Source organism: Protopterus annectens, chromosome 1.part0 (assembly GCF_019279795.1).
Source record: "Protopterus annectens isolate FY-2018-M chromosome 1.part0, PAN1.0, whole genome shotgun sequence".
NCBI lineage: Eukaryota > Metazoa > Chordata > Ceratodontiformes > Protopteridae > Protopterus > Protopterus annectens.
Genome location: NC_056725.1, coordinates 1,208,844,837 through 1,208,869,786, shown reverse-complemented (window position 1 = coordinate 1,208,869,786; position 24,950 = coordinate 1,208,844,837). Strand labels below are relative to the sequence as shown.

The window sequence follows — 24,950 nt, the reverse complement described above, 5'->3', positions numbered from 1 at the left end:
TCATGTACTTATATATATATATATATATATATATATATATATATATATATATATATATATATATATATATATATATATATTTTTTTTTTTTTTTCTTTATTAGACAGATGTTAGTGCAGCTATTTTAGCATGTGTTTTAGTATTCTTATTTTGCTTGCTTTGCAATTTGAATGAATGAGCATTCATTCGTTTCAGATGAATGATTCAAGTGTTTGCTACTTGCTAATTTTTTAATTACTTTGAGCAGTCTTTGATTGGATGAAGTTTTGATATGTGTATATATAGTGTGATTTCTTTAGTTTGTACTTGGTCTGAAGAAGCTCTACAGCGAAAGCGCTTACCAGTTTTTATTAAACCTGTGGATTGTTTTTATTATTTGAAGACTTCTTGCGTGGTTCTTGGATTCCTTGCCATGATGAATGATTTCATACATCATTATTGACTGTTGTGCTTTTATACAGCATTACTGACTTTTGTGCTTCTGCCTCTTGCCTGGATTCTGCCTGGTTTGTTCTGTTGCTTTTGTACATATTTTATATCAAAGTACTAGTTTATATGGTAAACATCTGCATCTGAGACTATACTGTATGTAGCAAACTATAGACATATAGAATATGATGTTCTTCATCTCACATTGCTGCAGTCCTTACACTTGGGTAGTCCGCTGTCCTCGGTCGGCCCGAATATCAAAGTATAAGGCTGACGTCGGTCAAGGCGCATTTGACTGACATCAGGACGTCAGGGTACAAATGCGCATGACCGACGTCATATCCTCAGTCTTTTTTGCCGCATGGTCCGATGCAGAAGCAGCATTGCAAGTGCCGGTTGGCGTTCTGAAATTTTTCGATTTCGGAGTTTCAGACCGAGTCAAAGTTGGCTAAGTACTGCTGGGGAATATTTTAGTTTTTCTTGCCTCAGTGGTTTACCGGATGTCAGAAAAAGTGAATAATTGTATTTCTTGTGGGAAACAGATACCGCATAGAGACTATCATACTTTGTGTATTCCTTGTTTAGGGCCTGAGCACGACGTTGTTGGGTGTCGCTCTTGTGCTAGATTCAATAAGCGCACTATAAAGAGAAGGTTAGATTGTGCCAGGTTAGTCTTCGGAAGCGGTGCAATTATAAAATGCCGCCGGATGCTCCGACGCCAGCTTCTTCAAGAAGCGCAAGGACAAAGCAGTTAAGCCTAGCCTAGAAGAACCGTCCGCACTGGACGCCGGTTCTTTAGAGGTGTCGGTGGAGCCGGTGGTTCCACCGGAGGTTTCTTTGGGATCCCAGGGAGAGACTTTGTTATTGCAGGATGTGGCCTCTCAGGAGGCAGGTCAGGCTGAAGGGGCTTCTCAGGTTACTATACTCCCTCCCTTCCTAGGGTGGTTAGGCCCTCTCCTTCTGTTTCCAAGGCTTCTCCCAGAGGCAGGCCAGGTTTAGCTTCAGTTGGTGTCACCCCTAGTTCTTCAGGAACTGTGCCCAAGAAGCATATGCTTAAAATGGCAGAAGATTTGATTACTTTGATTAGGGGTTCTTTGCCCCCTCCTGATAAGAGACCTAGGGTGGAGCCTGAGCTAGGGAGTTTTGAGCAGGCTTCGGATGTTTCAGAGTCTTCGGCTGAAGACTTGCAGGAGTATTCTCCTTATTCTGATTCTGATGTGGATGATTCTACTCCTTCTGCTTCTCCTCCTGAGGATTTTTCTTTTTCAGAAACTCTTCATTCCTTGAGGGAGCATTTTAAGTGGGAAGGTCAGGACTTCTCTGATTCCAGGAAAAGGCTTAGGGAATTTTTGTTTTTACCCCAGCATAGGCCTTTGGCTATACCTCCTGTTTTGGATGTGGTGGAAGATTTTTTTACAGAGGCTTCTCTTAATCCTGATTCTTTGCCTCCTGCTCCTGTTAAACCGGATAGGTATTACAGGGTGCCTGAAGCTCATAAGTATCTTTTTAAGAGTCCTAGGGCAGACCCAGAAACTGTTAGTCAGGGGCCTAAAGGTGTTAAGGCTTCTGTTGTCAAGAATCCGGTTCCTACAGATAAAGAGGCCAGGGCTTTGGATAGATGGGGAAAGAAGGTTTATACTTCTTCCACTCTAGCTATGAGGGCTTTGAATTGCCAGTTCCACATGTTGAAATACCAAAACTATCTCCTTTCACAATTGAAGTCTAAGGTTGATGCTCTGGTGGAAGGTATTGATTGTAAAGAGTTACAAGATTTAGTACATGTTTCTGAACAGGTGGGTAAGCATTCTTTGCAATGTGGTTTTGATGCTGTACAGGCCTCGTCTAGGGTGGCTGCCACTGGGTCAGTTCTTCGAAGGCACGCCTGGCTGAGGGATCAGAATTTATCTGACCATGTTAAAACAAGGATTTTAGATGCTCCTTTACAATCTGATGTGTTGTTTGGTTCTCCTGTTGAGGCAGTTTTAAAGAAAATGGAAGACAAGGCTAAGTCTATGCAGACTGTTAAAGATTTTTTGCAGGTTCAGCCTGCAAAGTTTAGTAGAAATTGGCCTACTAAGGGGTGGACGTATCCTTCTTATGATTCCCAGTCTAGGGGTAGATCTAGACGTGGTAGGGGCAGAGCTCAGGGCTCTTTCAGGCCTAGAACAGGAGTTCTCCTGCACAGTCTTCGGTGAGGGCAGGGGTCAGTCCTTTCGTAAACAGACCCAATGACCTACCTTTTCAGCTGCCAGAGCCTTCTCATCTGGCAGCACCTTTGGGAGGAAGGTTGGCACTTTTCAAAGAAAATTGGAGTTTAATTACCCAAGACAGATGGGTATTGGATATCATACACCACGGTTACAGGTTTTATTTCCATACCTTGCCTCCTTTCAAAGGCATGCCAGACGTTCCTCCTCAACAAAGAATAGAGGCTCACAAGCAAATTTCTCTGTTACTCCAAATAGGGGCCATTCAGCCGGTCCCTATGCCAGAAGTGGGCCTAGGATTTTATTCTCGCCTGTTCCTAGTACCAAAGAAAGGGAACACGTGGAGACCAATTTTGGACTTATCTATCCTCAACACTTATCTGGACATTCCCAAGTTCAAAATGTTGACGTTACAGCAGCTTTTACCTCTGCTGGGCAAAGATCATTGGATGGTAACTTTGGATCTCAAGGAGGCTTATCTTCATGTTCCTATCAGACTGAGTTGCAGGAAGTATCTGCGTTTTCGAGCTGGGACTTCTCATTATCAGTTCTCTGCATTGCCCTTTGGCTTATCTACTGCCCAGAGTGTTCACGAAAGTTCTGGCTCCAGTGATAGCTTTCCTCAGGTTAAAAGGAATACAGATCTATCCTTATTTGGACGATTGCCTGATTCTGGCTCAAGGAAGGACGAGCTTCTTCATCATTTGGATTATGTGATAGCAGTGCTAAGATGCCTGGGGTGTTCTGTGAACGAAATAAAGTCCAGTCTAGTACCCTCTCAGGACATGTGCTTTCTGGGTGTGAGACTGAATACAGCATCCCAGATGGCCTTTTTGACCCCGGACAAACAAAAGAATCTTTCCCTTTACTTTCATCAGTTGTCTCATCAGTCCAGGCTGACTGCAAGGACAGCCCTTCAAGCCTTGGGGTTCATGGCATCTTGTATTCTGGTGCTTCCCAATGCCAAACTGCATATGAGGAAGCTACAATGGTATCTCAAAAATGTATGGACACAGCACTGCCAGGATTTGGACACTGTCATTCAAATAATACCTTGCATTCAAAAGGAATTGTTGTGGGCTCAGGAATGTCACCTAAACAAGGGACTCTCTGTGACCCGGCCAGAGGCGAGTCAGATTCTAACGACAGATGCCTCAGACAAAGCTTGGGGAGCTCATCTGAATGGAAAGTGGATACAAGACAAGTGGCCTGCCAGACTACAACATCTACATATCAACTTGAAAGAGATGTTAGCAGTCCAGTTTGCATTAATAGCTTTCAAGGATTTACTACTTCTAGGGCAGGTGTTGATTCTAACAGACAACACAACTGTCATGTGGTACATCAACAAGCAAGGCGGAACACATTCTTATCCTCTATGCAGGCAAGCAATGATTTTGTGGGAGACTGCTCTCAGTTTACAGCTAAATCTTCAGGCAAGGTTTCTGCCGGGAGCACAGAACTCCTTAGCAGATGTGTTGAGCAGACAAATTATGGATCCCCACGAGTGGAAATTGGATCCTCATGTATTTCAGAAATTGACAGTGTCATGGGGAACTCCAGACATAGATCTGTTCGCTTCTCCACTAAACCACCAGCTGCCAAAGTTTTGCACAAAAAGGTTTCATCCCACAGCTTGGAAAGTGGATGCTCTTTCTTTCAATTGGAGCAATCTTCATGTGTATGCCTTTCCGCCTCTGCCTTTCCTCCCAAAGGTACTACTAAAGGCCAGACAAGACAAGCCAAGGATGATTTTGATAGCTCCAGATTGGCCTCGACAGCATTGGTACCCATTACTGAGAAGCCTGGTACGGAAGCCTCCATGGCCTTTGCCTTCGATTCCACACCTGTTGTCTCAGGAGGACAGTCATTTGCTCAATGTCAAGCTTCACTCTCTGCACCTAACAGCCTGGCATATTCTGTTTTGAACCATAGTGGGCCTCCACTTCCACAGCAAGTTTTGAATGTTATTTTGGAAGCTAGAAGGCCTAGTACAAGGAAAGTGTACGCAGATAAATGGAAGAGATTTTTATTTTGGAGTGCAGCAAAGGATTTTGATGTTTCTGAGCCTAATTTAAGTGTGGCTCTTCAATATCTTACTGAGTTACTGGACAAAGGTTTGTCCTTCTCTTCTATTAAGGTTCATGCTGCAGCAATTTCGGCTCACTATGATTGTGACCCACCATTGTTTTCTCATCCTTTGTTCAAGCAATTTCTTAGAGGGGCAAAGAATATAAGACCCCCACGAAGAGCTCCTACTCCTGCTTGGGATCTCAATTTTGTGTTGGAGAAACTGCAGCTACTACTGACTTAAAGTTTTTATCATGGAAGACTGCTTTTTTGTTGGCTATTACCTCTGCAAGAAGGGTTTCTGAGTTGCAGGCCCTTATGGCGGTTGAGCCTTTCTTAATTTTCCATAAGGATAGGGTATCTTTACGTACTAATCCTTCCTTTATGCCTAATGTGGTTTCTAGTGTGGCTTTAAACCAAACTATGCATTTGCCTACTTTTTATGCAAATCCCCAAAATAAAGGGGAAAAGATTTTGCACACTTTAGATGTACACAGGCAGTTGCGATATTATTTGGACAGAACTAAAGGGTTCAGGCAGTCTCAGCAGTTATTTGTTTCTTTTGCTTTGAGTTCTCAGGGCAAGCCTGTGTCAAAACAAACTATTTCTAAGTGGATTGGGTTTTGCATTGCTTTCTGTTATTCCCATCATGGCAAGGAGATTCCAGCTGGGATTAGGCCTCATTCCACTAGGGCTACTGCCACTTGACAGCTTTTTTGAGGGGGGTGGCAACTAAGGATATTTTGGAGGCAGCTACATGGAGTTCAGTGCATACTTTCTCTAGGCATTATCACCTACCACTTTACTCTAAATCCAGGGCTGGTTTTGCCACTGCTGTTTTGCAGGGCATTTTGGCAGCTCCTGCTTCCTTATAGTTTGGCCATCCTCCCTTACCTCTGCTTTGGGATTCTACCCAAGTGTAAGGACTGCAGCAATGTGAGATGAAGAACATAGTACAGTTTTGTACCTACCATAAATGTAGATGTTCAAGATCCACATTGCTGCAGTCCAATTTACTCCCTCCTTCCCTCTGTAGTTAGAGGCGGTTGTGTGGGTTGGGTTGTCAATAGGGTGTATATTGTATATATTGTACATATTTTTAGTGCTAGGATGGTTGGTTGTTTGTTTGCTGTCTTTTGGTTTTGACCTTTATTTTTAGGGTCTTCTGACATCTGGGGCAAGAAAAGACTGAGGATATGACGTCGGTCATGCGCATTTGTACCCTGACGTCCTGATGTCAGTCAAATGCGCCTTGACCGACGTCAGCCTTATACTTTGATATTCGGGCCGACCGAGGACAGCGGACTACCCAAGTGTAAGGACTGCAGCAATGTGGATCTTCGAACATCTACATTTATGGTAGGTACAAAACTGTACTTTGTTTCAGTCAGTATTTATTTATTTTCTACCTGTAATAGAATTAATTTTATTTCTAATTTTTGTCTTATAAAAGAATATTAACTTCTGTTTAGATGTCGTAAAAAGTTTTGTATATATTCACTTCCTTTCTTTTTCCTGTCTTCTTTCATAAATACTTTAATGGTGTTACTATATATGCCTTATGTTTGTTGTAGTAATCAAAAGAGGCTTAAATTGCATACAATATAATTATAAGTAAAAGTGTAGAAACGGGTATAAATTTATCAAAAATGCTCTGCTTATACACTCTCATAAATGCTTTTAATATAACAATTGTATTATACTGGTTACTTAGCTGCAGTTCATTCATTTGACCTGTAGATGGCATCAGAGATTGTCTAATTAAGCTATTATCCAGCGCTGCGAGAGTTCTCAGCACAAAGTTCAAACTGCAAATAGCTTCATGGAAACGACACTTATTTTCTTGATTGCTGTTAAGGCAGTCGCAGTACAAACAGGCAGCAGAGTCATTCAGCAGTTCGGATGCACGAGACCAAGGAGGGAAAACTTTTGCAGCTTTTTTTTTTTTTTTTTTTTTTTTTTTTGTTTGTTTGTAAGCCACAGACTATCTTGCGGCAGGACCAAGAAACACAAAGCAGATACAACAAAAAGGCAACAGAGGGGAAAAAAGTCAACATGAAACAGCGTATCTCTCAAACCCAGCAAACAGACCACCACAGACACACCAATCCACACCAAACCCTTCATTTTAACAGCACTGCTATGTATACTATATGCTTATTATACCCGTCAATATAAAACTTACACAACCACAATAGAATTATGAAGACAAGTGTATAAAATGTAAGGGTTTAAGTGTGTTTAAGTGTGTGAAAAGTGCTTTGATTATGGACATTCATAAATGTTTAAATATAGCAGACATATCAAATATGTTATTTAGATGCAGTTTTTCAACCAAGCTGTAGATGGCATTAGAAACAGCCTGTTCTAATTATTATTCACCTTTTACGAAGTTTCTCAGCACAAGGTTCAGACTATAAACATTTCCGTGGAAACAACACTTTTTTCTTGCTCTACGTTGTAGCAGCTGCAATGCGAGAACAAACCAAGATTGTTTAACAGATCAGATGCACGAGCTTGTGGAGGGAAAACATTTACAGCTTTTCACTGAGAAAACTGTTGATTAGCTCGTGGGAAAACCGGGAAACATAAAATGAACAGTAAGGGAGGAAGAAAAGTAATGTAAAACGGTAAAGGACCAACAAACTCCATCTCCCAAACCCAGTAAACCACTAGACCACCACGAACATATCATTCTATACAAAATTCTCCATTCCTTCACAACCAACAGCAAAGAGGAAAATAGAAAGTAAAACAAAAAGTAAATTAAAATCTCTCCATAAGTATTTACATTTCTAAAATAAGTATCAAATTACTTCAAAACATATCAGGTCATTGAAAGGGACAAAAGATAAACATTTCATACGTCTATAAATATCAAATTACTTCAAAATTTATCAGGTCACTGAAAGGGACAAAAGATAAACATTTCATACGTCTATTACCAAAAATAGCACCACATTCCAATAGCAGAACAGGAGATGGGAAACATAATTATTAAAGCAACAATATGGCAATAATATCAGTGAAGAGTCTCTCTTCGCAGAGAGGCAGGGAAATAAAACAGCAAACAGTTAAACACAAATGAAATAAATTCTGTTGTAACAAAGATTTTCATTTTCTCATCTATAAGTCTCCGTATCTACTATAGTTCCCCAAAATACCATACATTTCAGACACAAACATACAGAGCATTTATTATAACAGACAACAACCATTATATAAAGATAATAAATAAATTAATAAATAAATAGCTTTTACTTGTTATAGAAATTGAACTAGAATAAACTAAAGTTAATAATAACAAACTATAAAATACCATTAAAACAACTATGTACCATAAAAAAAAAATTTTAAACAACAAAGACTCACCTGTTGAACCATATCCACTTCCCCAACTGCTGGATTAGTTTTTAAGACTTGAGTAAAAAAAGCCATATAAAATAGCTTAATAAGTCACTTATTTTTGAGCTTTTTTTTATGTTGAGGTCTTCCAGGAATTATCACCATTTCTTTTAAGGCTGGCATTTGCCCACTCCATATTCTCTATTTTATTAAGCAGTTTTCTTGTTTTGGCAAATGTAATGGCAGAGTCTGTCATCAAATATTTTTAGACCATCTTGAAGAAATATTTTAATCTGGCAGGAAAAAAATAGGTGCGTCTTTATTTGGACTTTCTTTAGTTCTTTTAACATTGGCAAAAAAAGCTTTCTTTTGGCAGTTACAGAAGATTATCAACGCGTATGACATTTTCTTTATATTTGGTAGGAGATTTAGCCCAAGCAGTCTTTAACACTGTCTCCTTGTCATGAGAAGATAAAAACTTCGGTATAACAGATTTAGTAGAATTGGATTTACCTTTTTTTGCAGTAGCCAAGGACCTGTGTGCTCTTTCTATCCCACGTGAGAGAGCTTCAGGAAGCTGTAATACATCAGGGAGCTAAGATGTTAAGAATTTTTCCATATTACCTTCTTCAGCATTATCAGGCAAACCAAAAAGTCTGATACTATTTCTTCTGATCTATTCTCTAGATCATCAGTTTTTGTTTGTAAAAAGAGTGTTTTGTTTTAAAAGAAAGTCTATATTGTGCTCACCTTCCTGAATTCTAGTGTCCATATCATTTAGTGAAGTTGCTATACCAGTAATCTGTCTCTTTTGCTGTTTAAGGTCTTCGTGGAATAGTTCCATTTGCTGGGAACATTTTTCTTTGAAATTATCCAGTTTCATGTCCATTCTATCAATTTTTGCAGTCAGTTCTTGAATGTTAATTAATAGTGACTGAAGTTCTTTCTTAATAGTTGTTTCTTGAAGTGTAGATTTGGAATAGCTCATCATGTAGTCTGAAGTCCAGATATTTTCTCTAATACTTTTTGACAGGAAAAATTAAAAGAATTGCCAAAATTTGTGTATACTATCCTAAAGAATGATTAATAGAATCGAAATAAATATAAAAAAAATAGGATAGATGTACTCAAAAAATCCTGTCATAAATATTCTGTAAGGACAGAGCAGAGAAAAAGTGCTGTTACTCAGTGCTCATCTTGGCCACACCCCCAAGAATGCCTATTATTCTTTATTACAAAAACATGCAAGAATGAATTTTTCTTTCTTCCTTTATCTTGTTCCATTATGTTGAAGATCAACTTACAGCATGGTAAAAAAACTGAGGATCAAGTGTAACTCTACCACAGAGATGCCTGTCATTCCTGCTGATTGCTACAGTTATTCCCTGCCTCAAGCAGCACAATCTTCCAGGATGAGTCCTAATCTTAACAGTCACCTATAAAACTGCTAAGAAAACAAGATTAGAAAATCTTGCATTACTTTTGTGCATCCTTTTTAAGGCTTTATGTAGAATTATGTAGAAATGAGATTGTCTTAAGGGTCTGAAAAATAAAATCAGAGCTATAACTTTTAATAAAATTAGTAATGACCAAAATTATTTATGAATAAATTGCAGACTCAAGTGATTGTATATATTTTTAAAATATGGAAGAAGGTTATGACACTTGAATTCTAACAATCCCCTTGTAGTATAAATAGGTACACCAGCATTAAGCCAACTGTCAAAAAGTTGGATGTTGACTTTTACCATGCACTGCTTTCCTCAGTTTACACCCATCCTGGGTGTAAAGCTGCATTTGCCTTTTCTTTTTGATTTGCATTCTTTGTCATTTCCCGTCTGAGTGGTGACCGTGAATATCTCAACCCTTTTTTTATGGGAGTACAGTAGTGCGTTAATGATGTAAACATCACACATCCCAGCTTTATTAGTCACTTGTACCATATTCTCTAACATTTAGAGTCTGAACATGCATCAGTGTAAAGAAGAGACTTTCCCAATGGTGCCTTGTAAGCTACGCAAATAATAAAATGCTTGTGTAAGCTGTCCTTGAATGTTATACAAACATCTAGTGACTCGGGATCACTCAGCAGCCTGTCTATGATGGTGAGGTAGATGGTACAAGATGCTTGGCATTAAGGATCCAGGAGTATACAGCACTATGATTCTGTCTCTGATGCTACAGAGTGTAGTATTTTAAGAATGGTACCCATATTGCTTTGCTTGTGGAAGGTATCCTTGTAGCGAACGTGCACTTCCAAAAAAAAAAAAAAAAAAAATTCATCCAGTGTTTCACCTTTAGCTTTGCTTTCTTTTGTCACCTTTCATGTGTTTACTTAAGTAGATGCTACAATCGTATATGTTAGAATAATGAAGATTTTATTGATGACTGAACATTACTTTGGCTACCCTTCTGAGATTATCACTTAAATGCATGCTGTGTATTGATTTTTTTAAATCTTATCTTTGTTTCTCTCTCCAGCCAATCCCAAAATCCGAGAAGAAGTTCTAAGAAAAGATGAAGAGCTCTTGTCACGTTTAAGGATGATTTATGTCACTTCAGCAGATCCTCCAGCTCAGGTAAGAAAATGAGATACTTGGACGTGCAGTCAAAATAGGAAAGGATGGATCTTTGAAGAGATTGAATGTATAGTCTGATCCACAGTATCTAACAGGCTGTTTGTGTGTGTATTTATTTATTTGTTTTTATCCCTTCAGTTTCTGTGCTAGAGTCACTGTTTTGTGTACCTTTGTATTTATATTTTACATGATCTCGGTTTTCAAAAATGTTAAGGTCTGTTTTATATTTTAAAATAGGATCATAGGAGGTTACTAGGCTAATGGCCCTGGGCCCCTTACAGGCCTAGCCAAGAGTTTATCCCCAAAAAGAAATCTCAGTCAGGACCTGTCACCCCTGTCAGTGAGGGACACAGGTGGAACCCCCTGGGACAAATTTGTGGTTTCCCATCCACTCATCAAGGTTGCACTTGAAGATGGTCAGTGAGGTACTCTGTGTATGGGAATTTTCTTCCAGAGACAGGGCAGCCTCTGGAGACAAATCTGTCTCTCCAGCAGGCTTAGCTGATGTCACTTATTAGATTCAGGCCCTTTGAGCCAGTAGTGCGTGAGGAGTTAGACTTATGGATATGGAGCATCTCTCGTAGGACAGGGTCTGCGATTGCCTTGTTGGAGAGACACAGATCACCCCTAAGAAATCTGTACGATACTTAGACTGATAGTGATTAGAGTCTCTCTGCATAGGGAAGGTGTTAGAGGCCATGGATTCTCTTTGTGAGGTATTTCTATGGCCTTTCCAGTTAGTGCAGATGTTTGGAGAGGTACATCCCAAGTGGGGCGTTCTACTCAATTAGTGGTGTAATGAGGAAGGAGTATAGAGAGGTAATAACCTCTTTTTTTTTCTGAATGCAATCCCTTTACTTATGAGATGAACCCAGTAAAATGCTTTTCTGACAACTGCCACTACATCATGGTCGAATGTGAGGTTATCAACCTGAGTGCCCAGTCTCTCATCACAGGTTGTGTGCTTAGGGGGTTGTTGCCGTTGAAGTGGTAGTCAGTAGGGATGGTGTTTTTGCCGAATGGTATGATGCATCTTTTTGCATTTAGCCTGAGGCCATGACTTTAGCATTGGTTGCTGTGAGACCCTCTTGCAGTATGTTAACATCATTTCGGGAGTCAGGGACAGAACTCCGCTTACAGTCATCTGGAAACTTGGTCAGCCACATGTCTTTTTTGTCTTTGACTAGACCGCTGAAAAATAGATGCCAAACAGTATGGGTCCCAGAACAGATGTCTGGGGAACTCCACTAGTGAGAGCTGTGCTATCAGAGGTGGAGGTGCCTATTTTGACATGGAGGGTCCTGTCGGTGAGTCAGTTGGCCACCCACCTGATGAGATAAGGATTTACACCAAGTTGTGTTAGCCTTTCGATGATGCCCAAGTGGTGGATTGTGTCAAAGGCCTTGGCCAAGTCAAGGCAAGCTGTATGCACTAACTTTTTCTCATCCAGAGCATTGGAGACAAGAGCCAAAGAAGTCAACCAGGTTCAACAGGTAAGATCTGCCCTTGATGAATGCGAGCTGGGTGGGCCAAGTGCTTGGAGATTTCCTATGTCTTGATTATGAGATCCATAATAATACACTACATGTCTTTACAGATCAGACTTGTCAAGCCGATGGGGAGATAGTTTCCAGGGTCAGTAGTGGGCACCACCTTTGTGCAAGGGGATGACAATGGCAATTCTCCACTCTGCTAGAATGAAGCCTGTACTTAGGCTGTGGTTGAATAGGGTGCTCAATGGCAAAGCCAGTTCTTGGTGGAGATGGTGCAGAGTACATCCTGGGATGCTATCAGGTCCCAAGGAAGCTCTGTTCTTTGCCTTGGATAGGGCCTGTAACACTTGATCTATGGAGATGTGAGGTGTGGGCAAGTATCGGGGATGTCGATAGGTTCAATTCAAACTTCAACCCCCCGTCCCACCCCAAAGGCCCTATCTGCTAGCAAAATGTTATTTTCTTAAAGTTAAAAAGCATACTTTGCACATGTGATTTGAAAAGTATATTTTGAATATTTGTCTGCATGAAGGCTGTTTTGTTTCTGTAAGAAAACAGAGTTTAATTAACATTTAAAAATGGGAAGCTCTGATTTATGACCTCTTCTTTGTTTGCTGTTTTCTTATAACAATGCTGACTTTAAACAGGACTTTTGTTTTCCTTTACTTAGAAAGCTGCATTATTAGGAGGCAGTTCAGAGGTGCAGTATTTAGTGTCGTTTCCTCCCAACACACTTGATTCTGTGGTTTGGTTCCTGACTGGGATGCTTTTACACACTGTGTCCATGCCTTCCCTGTCTCTGTTGTGGTGTTATGCCATTTGTCTTTTTCAAAGACATGGCAATAAATTGACTGGCTGCCTTCTAAACTGACAGTTTGCATGCATGTGGGTTTGCATGCTTGCATGTGTATATCTTACAGTAGACTGATACCCCTAACCAGGATTGCTGCTCTGTGTTATCCTAGTTGCTTGCTGGACAAAGGTCTAACTCCTCTACGTTCCTGAGTAGCATATTGGAAAATAAATTAATGAAATAATAACTAGACCCACGTGACATTTTTCTTGGCTAGCTGTATTAATTCTAAGCCAAGAAGCAACATACTGAACCAAACTAGAATGAGATAGTTTGGGGTTTTCCTTTTTTTAATTCTTTTTCAGTTGTACTACTGTGTAGTTAATATTTATAAATTATGGTGTTTGTGGGGCATAGGGGCATGCCTGCTGTATGAGGTTTCATCTGCTTGTAGTTTCAACCAGTTAGAAACACCGAGAGATATAGGAGATTACAGAATTTAGGACTGGTGGTCTTGGAACATATGAGGAATGGAGGGAAAAGCATGCTCACATTTTCATGCAGTTTTTTGGTAGGTAAGAGGATAGGGAGGCAGTTATGGGATATAGACTGGAGATCTGGGAGTCCTGGATCAAGCATGTGTTACCTTAGACTGAGTGGAAGCTCCTATAAGGAATAGGTAAAGGGAAATGAGTACTGGGGAGTAGATGAAGACAATATGTGTGGATGTGGTGTAGTGGAATCACAACCAGATGGAGGATGGGAAATACTAATCTAAAAGGAAAATTAAACATTAAAAGGGCGAGGCGTATGTTACTGTGCAAGAAGGAGTGGAAGTTGAGAACAGTAATGGTTTTGGAGGCTATACCGGCTGTGATGGAGACAAGTAGATTTGGAATAGAGATGAGGAAGAGGAACTGAGAATACTTTTGGGTACTGGAGGAAGTAACAGCATGTTAGCATGGAAACTAAAGGAAAGAGGACTAAGAGTATGATGGAAGTTACCATGGACAGGGGCAAAAGGGTTTTTCAGTCACTGGAGATCTGCAAGGCATTAATGAGGAATCATTTGAGGTAAGGGAGGAAAGTTGGTGATGCTCAAGCCAGGTGTATAGGGATGAGGAGGATTTGGCAGTGGGTAGGGAGACAGGAAGGTAGAGGTGGCTGGTGCAAGCTGCTTTTGAAGGGGGGGGGGATAAAGTGATGGGTTTCCTGCTAGATTTTTACAAGGTAGTAGATATGGATTTGCGGAAATTACAACATATTTTTCAAAACAACTTGGGGTGTGGGATCATTGCCATAAACAGCAAACAGTATGCTGTGAAGCTTTTGGTATTGTCTAAGGAAAAAAAGAGCTAGAAGATATGGCAGACGTTCGCCTTCTTGAAACTCATTACATCCAAATGACGCCTCCTGGTGCATCTGCAGTTAACTCCTACTGACACCTTTAGGCATCAAATAGTGCTTGTTCATATTTGTATCAATAATTCGAAAACCATGATGTGTACAAGATTTAAAAAAAAATCATCTTAAAGCTTACACAGTGGCAAACTCAGGTGCATTAATATTTGACCACTGTTTAGTGCAGGTAAAGAGATATTAATTGTTTTTATGATAGTAATTTATATAGATACAATTTTCACATTTTTCTAAATATCTCAACAAACAAGTAACACAGACAGAATTCCTTAGCCTCATATGAAAGCTCTCAGCTAGATGAAAGTAAATGTGTAACTTGAGTGGTTGTTGATATATTGTAATTTGTTTACAAAATATTACAAACGTAATAGTTACTGTTTTTACTGTGACTTAACAACATTCGGTTTAAGACCTAGAACCTAAAGAATATCACCACTACAAAAATAGAGTTTGCCATTTACAACGAACATTTGTTTGAAATGTGAGGACATAATTTGATTCTGTCAAAAGGCTTAAGCTCCGCCCATTGGATGTTACAGTGCAACCTTCCTGAGCTCCTTTGGCATGAATGAGTTAATGAATATGGATGCAGACCTTTTTTAAAAGGAGTAGGTTATGAGAAGTTGTGGATGAGGGGCAAGTTACATTTGCTAAACAAGGGTCAGTAAGCATTAGGTGGTATCAGTAAGGTTTATAGATATAATGGGAAAAAGAGGAAGGGTTGATGCTTCTTTTTGATATAAAGTAAGCATCTGAAATGAAAAGGAAGGATTTTCTTTTTCAGGTGAACCAGTAAGGTGGAGTAATGTGGGATATGTATTTGGTGTCAGGGTCTTTTAGAGATTCACGGGGTTAGGGATTACAGTGGATGGAGACCTGCTCAAAAGTGACAGAAGTGTCCCTTGTCTCTGCTGCTGATTATTTTAGATGTCCTTCATGGATGCATCTGCAGTCATAACAAATGGGTTGTCCTGTCGTCAGGCAGCCCTTCGGTCGGCCGGATTCCAAAGTCTGGGTCCGGCTTCGGCTGATGTCGCACTTCACCCGACGTCATCACTGCTGGTCTTCGGGTATAAAGGCATCAGCCGACGCCATTTTCCTCAGTCTTTCTTGCCGCGCGGTGCCTGAAGCAGAAGCTGTTCGCAAGTGCCGGTCGGTCAGATCCAGAGATTACTACTACCGAATACTACTTCGAAGACTTCTAAAAAGCTAAGTACCCCATTGGGGACTCTTTCTTGCCTCAGCCGATGTCAGAAAAAGTCAATAACTGTTTAACTTGTGGGAAACAAATACCTCATAAAGATTTCCACTCTTACTGTCTGCCTTGCTTAGGCCCAGACCACGACGTAGCAGCCTGTTCGGCCTGTGCTTCCTTCAACCGGCAACGCTAAGGCCGGTCGGAGTTTGCTGAACAGTTTTTCGGCTCAGTCTTTGCGTACATTATGCCGTCGGATCCTCCGACTACCCAAATTGTTAAAAAACGCAAGGAAAAAGACCGACACTCGCGGTCCGCGGTTTCGGCCGAAACCACAGTTAAGCAAGCCGCGAGTGTTTCGGTTTCGGCGAAACCGAGAAAACTGGTCAATCTTCAGCCGAATCCATGACTACTACTGAGGCTCCCGCTACTTTACCTGAATCGGCCTCAGAAATTTTGCCTACAACTGTGGCTTCTAGTGAGTTATCGGACACCATCCCTTTGGATGTCTCTACCCCAGCACGTGGTGCTGCTAGACCCCCTGCAGCCATGTCTATCAAGGCCTTTGCCAGGGCTAAAGCAGCCAAATCTGCTAAGTCAGTGCCTGTTAAACCTCCTCACACAGGCCCACTTCCAGTTCACAAATGCTTACTCTGGCAGAAGATTTAATATCCTTAATTAGGGATCCCAATCTCACCCAGACAGGGCCTCTCAGCCCCAGAAAAGAGACCTAGAAAAGAGCACCCCGAGCCAGTGTCCTCTGATGATTCTGCGGATGACTCCGACATTACAGAACAGCCAGAGGATCCTTTCTCTACTTATGAAGACTCTGATGCGGAAGAATCCATTCCAGCTGCCTCTCCACCAGAGGAATTTTCCTTTGGGGAAACCTTACATGCCATGAGAGAGCAATTCCAATGGCAGGGACAAGATTTCTCAGATTCAAGAAAAAGGCTTAGGACTTTTCTGCACTTACCACAACATAGGCCCTTAGCTATTCCTCCTGTTTTGCCTGTTGTGGATGATGCATTTAATGATGTCTGCACTGCTCCTGATTCTTTACCTCCTGCCCCTGCCAAACCTGATAGATTTTACAGGGTACCAGACACTCATCACCACCTGTACAAGGCCCCACTGGCAGACCCCGAAACTATTTCCCAGGGGCCTAAGGCAGTAGCCTCGACCACAGCAAAAAACCCTATTCCTTCAGAAAGGGAAGCCAGGTCTTTAGACAGATGGGGTAAAAAAGTTTACACTTCTGCTACTCTCTCAGCTAGAGCTTTAAACTGTCAGTTTCACATGATCCAATACCAAGAGTTTATGCTTGATCAGTTAACTAAAAAACTAACCTCTGATGAATCTATAGATAAGAAATATGTATTAGAAATGGTGAATAACATACAACAGGTTAGTAACCATTCCTTAAAATGTGGCTATGATGCACTGGAGGCTTCTTTTAGATCAGCCATGACTGGCACAGTGATAAGAAGACATGCATGGTTGAAAGAGCAGGTCTTACTGGATCATGTTAAAGCTAAGCTATTAGATGCTCCTATGGATAAGGCCAGTTTATTTGGTACACCTGCCCAGGAGGTAATGAAGAAAATGGAAGAAAAGGCAAAATCTGTACAAACAGTTAAAGATTTCTTACAGGTTCAGCCCCAAGGTTTAGCAGGAACTGGCCTGCCAAAATTGGTCCTTTCCTGACTCCACAAGATCCCAAAGGGGCAGGAATAGACGCTCCAGAGGCAGAAATCAATCCAGAGGAGGTGCCTACAGAGGACGACAGTGGCAAGGTAATAAGAGGCACAGACACGACCACTACCACTGCAACAGGACAATCACAGTGACTTGGCTCTAACTCCGCCTACCAGGGAGCAAATAGCAGCACCATTAGGCGGAAAGTTAGCCTTATTTTCGAAAAATTGGCACTATATCACAAAAGACAAGTGGATTTTGCAAACCATAGACCAAGGCTACCGGTTCCACTTCCACACCTTACCAGTCAAAAGAGGAATGCCAAACCTGCCTCCAAATCAAAAAATAGAAGCTCTACAACAGATAAGGCAATTAACAAAGATGAGAGCTGTGGAAAGAGTACCAATAACAGAACAGGGCAAAGGATTCTACTCCAGACTCTTCCTAGTACCAAGAAAAGAAAAAAGCTGGAGACCTATTCTCGACCTGTCCATCTTAAACACATACATCATTGTCCCAAAATTCAAAATGCTGACCCTACAGCAACTTGGAGTGTTGGCTGGTAACTCTAGATCTCAAGGAGGCATACCTGCACGTCCCCATTCGACCAAATTGCAGAAGATACCTCAGATTTCTTGCAGGATCAGAGCATTATCAATTCTCAGCATTGCCCTTTGGCTTATCTACTGCGCCCAGAGTATTCACAAAATGCCTTGGATCAGTAATCGCCCACTGCAGACTACAGGGAATCCAAATTTATCCATACCTGGATGACTGCCTGCTACAAGCGGACAACAAAAGCAAGCTGACAACAGATTTACAAAGGGTCATTTACTTGCTACAAGCCCTGGGATACACAGTCAATTTACAAAAGTCAAGGCTGATACCATCCCAAACAAGAACATTCTTGGGCGCGGAATTGGACACAGTAAAACAAATGGCATTCCTAACTGCAGAAAAACAAAAAGAACTCCCTCTTTACTTCTTGGCATTAACAAAACAGAACAAACTAACAGCAAGAAAAGTTCTGCAGGCCTTGGGCTTCATGGCATCATGCATAATCTTGGTCCCACATGCCAGACTGCATATGAGAAAACTACAGTGGTACCTAAAGAATTTATGGTCCCAACACAGGCACAGTCTAGAAGCAGAAATACCACTAATCCCATGCCTAAAACAGGAGTTCCTATGGTGGGCTCAAGCATGCCAGTCAAACCCAGGCCTACCCTTCCACAACTTTCGAACAAGCCTACACAGTGGCAAACTCAGGTGCATTAATATTTGACCACTGTTTAGTGCAGGTAAAGAGATATTAACTGTTTTTATGATAGTAATTTATATAGATACAATTTTCACATTTTTCTAAATATCTCAACAAACAAGTAACACAGACAGAATTCCTTAGCCTCATATGAAAGCTCTCAGCTAGATGAAAGTAAATGTGTAACTTGAGTGGTTGTTGATATATTGTAAATTGTTTACAAAATATTACAAACGTAATAGTTACTGTGTTTACTGTGACTTACAACATTCGGTTTAAGACCTAGAACCTAAAGAATATCACCACTACAAAAATAGAGTTTGCCATTTACAACGAACATTTGTTTGAAATGTGAGGACATAATTTGATTCTGTCAAAAGGCTTAAGCTCCGCCCATTGGATGTTACAGTGCAACCTTCCTGAGCTCCTTTGGCATGAATGAGTTAATGAATATGGATGCAGACCTTTTTTAAAAGGAGTAGGTTATGAGAAGTTGTGGATGAGGGGCAAGTTACATTTGCTAAACAAGGGTCAGTAAGCATTAGGTGGTATCAGTAAGGTTTATAGATATAATGGGAAAAAGAGGAAGGGTTGATGCTTCTTTTTGATATAAAGTAAGCATCTGAAATGAAAAGGAAGGATTTTCTTTTTCAGGTGAACCAGTAAGGTGGAGTAATGTGGGATATGTATTTGGTGTCAGGGTCTTTTAGAGATTCACGGGGTTAGGGATTACAGTGGATGGAGACCTGCTCAAAAGTGACAGAAGTGTCCCTTGTCTCTGCTGCTGATTATTTTAGTTCTAGAGGTTCTAGTGGGAGAAGTTAAGAAGAGTCTGTCTTAGTGACACAGGAGAATTGGATGGTCTTTTCTGTTGTTTGCTGCCAATTGTATGATACTCTTGGAGGAAGTAGAGAGTTTATGGCAATGGTGGTGAAGGTTTTTCTTCAGTAGTTTGGATGGTATCAAGGTTTTTGCTTTATGCAGATAAATAATTTGTGGTTCCTCTTGGTAAAGCCACTGTAGCAGGGTGGACATAGCTGAACTACTAATGCCAAGGCAGGATTGGTGGGATATGGGGTAGTGGGGAGCAGAGGAAGAGGAGGAGGATATGCAGGAAGATTAGGTTAGTTAGACAGCTGAGTCAGTGTCTAGGTTTTGGTGGTGGGTGGGCAGATTGTATAGAGAAATAGAGGAATGGAAAAATAAATGGGTATTAAGAAGTTAATGTGGAAGTGGACCCGGGATGGTGAAGACTTCATGGTAGAAGAGTTTTGGCAGCAAATGATGGTCTGTGTGGCATTGAGGGTGGTTTGTCTTCTGTGGAAAGTGTATGTTTATGTAGGTGATGTATTACACCACTGAGTTTACACGGTGGCAGGAAAGGCTGTTGCCTGGAGGTGCTGGTCTTTGGGGGCATATCAGCTGAATATATGGCGGAATTGCCAAATGGTAATGAAGCCATTGGAGAAATATGGTGAAGGTGCGGTCAGAGGTGCACAAGTGGTGCATCAAAGAATGAACAAAGGTGGTCTAGGGACAGGTGTTTGCGTGCTGTTGATAGCAGAAAGGTAGTGAATGTGAGTGGTAATGGAGGGGAACAGTGAGTCAGTTGCTGAGGTGAGTGTGTGTGTAGATTGTAGGTGTAGTCTATGCAATGAGTTGAAAGATCACATTGTGAGTCTGAAATGAAATATATGATTCTGCCATGTCTGGGAGCTGACAATTTGTTGTGCAGTTCACTGAAGGGCAAATAAGATGTACAGTTATAAGTTATGTTTTGTTAAATGAATGTATGGTGGTTTCTGTTTATGATTTCTTAGACTGTGTTTGTATTTCCATTGTAGTTTGATGCATCAATAAAAGGATGCGTAGTGGGGAGAAAAAAGGAAAAATGTAGTTTTTCTGGAAAAAAATGAAGGCTAGAAAGGTCTGCTGAGGTTTCCTGTTAGCAATAATGTGCTTGCTGCCTCACTGTATTCCCTTCCCTTTTTGTATTCTTTTTGCCCTGCACATTGTTGTATCCCACTAATCTTACTTTTGGCTGTGTATTATACCTGTCAACCTAGAAACATCAAAAATATGGACAAAGACCCATGAAAAGTAGGTACAACTGGCCAAAAGTTGAGACACTGATACATAACATTTGCATACATAATCATGTAACCCCACCCATTCTAGTGGAATTATGGAATACCAACATGAAGATTGAAGTCATTAAATAATAAATAATGGCCAAGAGATTTGAATTTCAGACTTCATACCCCTCAGAAAGTCTATAATAATGTAACATCTGTTATTCTAGAGTTTCCAGGAGCAGTATTTAAAATCTGTCCCTATTTTTGGGCCTTTGTCCTACCATTATTTTTGGCTTTGTCCAGATTTCTTGCTCAGAGATTGAGAGGTATGATCTGGAGATATGGCATCTTCATAATAAGAAATAATCAGGTAGAGAGAGAGAGAGAGAGAAGAAAGAGAGAGAGAGAATAAAAAGAAATAAAAAAGAACTAGGACAGAGAAGATAATCCTTTGAGAAATGAACCTGTGCCATTGGATAGTGTTGTTAGTAGGGCTGTCCCTGACAGTATGAAGCCAGGAAATCATTCATACACACAGCGTGAATGTGAGCACAATAATAATAGATGTTCTTCGTCTCACATTGCTGCAGTCATAACCTGTGGGTAGTCCGCTGTCCTCGGTCGGCCCGAATACCAAAGTGTTAGGCTGGCATCGGTCATGGTCGCTCAGATCTGACGTCAGTACGCAGTGGTACTAAAGCGCATGACCGACGCCATATCCTCAGTCTTTCTTGCCGCATGGTCCAAAGCAGAAGCAGCGTTTGCAAGTGCCGTTCGGCATCCTGAAATTTTCGTATTCTGAGTTTCAGACCGAAGACCAAGTTGGGCTAAGTACCCCGTTGGGGAATATTTTTGTCTTTTCTTGCCTCAGTTAATTCCGGATGTCCGAAAAAGTTAATAATTGTATTTCTTGTGGGAAACAGATACCTCATAGGGACTACCACTCTCTCTGTATTCCTTGCTTGGGGCCTGAGCACAACGTAGTCGGGTGTCGCTTTTGCGCTAAATTTAATAAGCGCACCATTAAACGCAGGTTAGATTGTGCTAGACTTGTTTTGAGCGGTGTAACTACAACATGCCGTCGGATCCTCCGGCCGCTACCGCTAAGAAGCGAAAAGATAAATCGTTAAAGTCTAAGTAGGATGAGTCGTCCGTTGCGGACGCCGGTTCTATGGAAACTACGGTTGAATCTGTGGATCCAGCCGAGGTTTCAGCTGAATCACAGGGGGAGCCTTTAATCCTACAGGAATTGGCCTCTCAGGAGTTAGGTCAGGCCGAGGGGGCCTCTCAAGTTTCTGTAGTTCCTGCTTTACATAAGGTGGTTAGGCCTTCTACTTCTGTTACTAAGGCCCCTTCTAAAGCTAGACCTGGTCTTTCTGGCACAGGCTTCAGCCCTAGTTCTTCGGGCTCTGTTCCTAAAAAACATATGCTGAAAATGGCAGAGGATTTGATTACTTTAATCAGAGGTTCTATGCCCCCTCCAGATAAGAGGCCTAGGGTGGAGACAGAGGTGGAGGGATTGGAGCATTCCTCAGATTACTCTGAGTCTTCTGCTGAGGACATTCAGGATTTTCCTCCCTATTCTGATTCGGATGCAGAGGATTCCTGTCCTTCTGCTTCTCCTCCAGATGATTTTTCCTTTTCTGAAACCCTGCACTCCATGAGGGAGCATTTTAAGTGGGAAGGTCAGGATTTTTCAGATTCTCGTAAGAGGCTTAGGGAATTTTTGTTTTTACCCCAACATAGGCCCTTGGCTATTCCCCCTGTTTTGGATGTTGTTCAGGATGTGTTTTCTGAAGCTTCCCTTAATCCTGATTCTTTACCCCCTGCCCCTGTTAAGCCAGACAGGTATTACAGAGTTCCAGAGGCTCACAAATATTTATATAAGAGTCCTAGAGCTGACCCGGAAACTATTAGTCAGGGACCTAAGGGTGTCAGGGCTTCTGTAGTTAAGAATCTGGTACCTCTGGATAAAGATTCTAGAGCTTTGGATAGGTGGGGTAAAAAAGTGTATACCTCCTCCACGCTAGCTATGAGGGCTTTAAATTGCCAGTTTCATATGCTGAAGTATCAGAATTTTCTGTTAAGCCAGTTGAAATCTAAGGTGGATGCTCTAGCTGAGGGTATAGAGTGTAAGGAATTGCAGGACTTAGTTCATGCCTCTGATCAGGTTGGTAAGCATTCCTTGCAGTGTGGCTTTGATGCTCTTCAGGCTTCTTCCAGGGTGGCTGCCACTGGTTCAGTTATTCGTAGGCACGCCTGGCTTAAGGATCAAAATTTGTCAGAGCATGTTAAAGCTCGAATTTTGGATGCTCCCCTTCAATCTTAAGTTCTTTTTGGTTCTCCTGTTGAGTCAGTTTTGAAGAAAATGGAAGACAAAGCTAAGTCCATGCAGACAGTTAAGGAATTTTTACAAGTGCAGCCCCCTAAGTTTAGCAGAAATTGGCCTGCAAAAGGATGGGCTTATCCTTCTTCTGATTTTCAGTCTAAGGGCAGATCTAGACGTGGTAGGGGCAGAGCTCATGCTCAGGGTTCTTTCAGGCCTAGGACGTGGAGTTCTCCTGCACAATCTTCTGGTGAGGGCAGGGGTCAGCCTTTTCGTAAACAGACCCAATGACCTGTATCTCCAGCTGCCAGATTCCTCCTGTCTGGCAGCTCCTCTAGGAGGAAAGTTGGCACTTTTCAAGCAAAATTGGCTTTTGGTCACCCAGGACAAATGGGTGTTGGACATTATAAATCGAGGCTACAAGTTTTATTTTCACACCTTGCCTCCTTTCAAAGGCATGCCGGACGTACCTCCTCAGCAAAGACTGGAGGCTCGCACACAGATTTCTTTACTTTTACAAATGGGGGCTATCCAGGTGGTACCCCCATCAGAAGTAGGCCTAGGATTTTATTCTCACCTATTTCTTGTGCCAAAGAAAGGAAACACTTGGAGGCCAATTCTGGATTTGTCCATTCTCAATACATACCTAGACATTCCAAAGTTCAAGATGTTAACTTTGCAGCAACTTCTGCCTCTGCTAGGCAAAGATCACTGGATGGTAACTCTGGATCTCAAAGAGGCTTATCTTCACATTTCTATCAGGCCCAGCTGCAGGAAGTTCCTGCGTTTTCGGGCTGGTACTTTTCATTATCAGTTCTCTGCATTGCCCTTTGGCTTATCTACTGTGCCCAGGGTGTTCACAAAGGTTCTGGCTCCTGTGATAGCCTTCTTAAGACTAAGAGGAATACAAATTTATCCTTATCTGGACGATTGCTTGATTCTTACTCAAGACAAAGTCAAGTTACTTCAGCATCTACAGTATGTCATGGCAGTTTTAAGGTGCCTAGGGTATTCTGTGAACGAAACAAAGTCCAGTCTAGTACCCTCTCAGGACATGTGCTTTCTGGGTGTGAGACTGAATACAGCCTCTCAGATGGCTTTTCTGACCCAGGACAAACAAAGAAATCTTCCCCTATACTTCCAGAAATTATCCCTTCTGTCCAGGCTGACTGCAAGGACAGTCCTTCAAGCCTTGGGGTTCATGGCATCTTGTATTCTGGTACTTCCCAATGCCAAACTGCATATGAGGAGGCTACAATGATATCTCAAAAGTGTATGGACTCAACACTGCCACGATTTGGACACTGTCATTCAGATAATACCTTGCATCCAAAAGGAATTTTTGTGGTGGGCTCAGGAATGTCACCTAAACAAGGGACTCTCTGTGACCCGACCAGAGGCGAGTCAGATCTTAACGACAGATGCCTCAGACATGGCTTGGGGAGCACACTTCAATGGGAAATGGATTCAAGACACGTGGCCTCCCAGACTACAGCATTTGCATATCAACATGGAGATGTTAGCAGTTCAATTTGCACTGATGGCTTTCAAGGATCTACTTCAACCGGGACAGGTGTTGATTCAAACAGACAACACAACAGTCATGTGGTACATCAACAAGCAGGGGGGAACCCATTCGTACCCTCTTTGCAGACAGGCTATGATTTTGTGGGAGACTGCTCTGAGTTTGCACATCACTCTTCAAGCGAGGTTTCTGCCAGGAGCACAGAACTCCTTAGCAGATGTTTTGAGCAGACAGATGGTGGATCCCCACGAGTGGAAATTGGATCCTCATGTATTTCTACAGTTGACAGTGGCTTGGGGAACTCCAGACATAGATCTGTTCGCTTCTCCACTAAATTTCCAACTGCCGAAATTTTGCACAAAGATGTTTCACCCAAAAGCTTGGAAAGTGGATGCTCTCTCTTTCAGTTGGAACAACCTTCACGTCTTTGCTTTTCCTCCTCTGCCTCTCCTTTCAAAGGTGCTCTTGAAGGTAAGACAGGACAAGCCTTGCGTGATTCTAATAGCTCCAGATTGGCCACGTCAGCACTGGTATC

The 24,950-nt window shown here is 41.6% G+C and overlaps 1 protein-coding gene across 1 annotated transcript in view; it reads left to right on the top strand.

Moving 5' to 3' along the window:
* The window catches only part of NDUFAF4 (NADH:ubiquinone oxidoreductase complex assembly factor 4), a 163,478-nt gene that overhangs the window by 69,123 nt on the left and 69,405 nt on the right, over positions 1 to 24,950 (top strand). Inside the window, exon 2 of the mRNA XM_044065698.1 lies at positions 10,533 to 10,630. Within this exon, the coding sequence (XP_043921633.1) occupies positions 10,533 to 10,630 (98 nt within the window). The remainder of the gene's footprint in view (positions 1 to 10,532; positions 10,631 to 24,950) is intronic.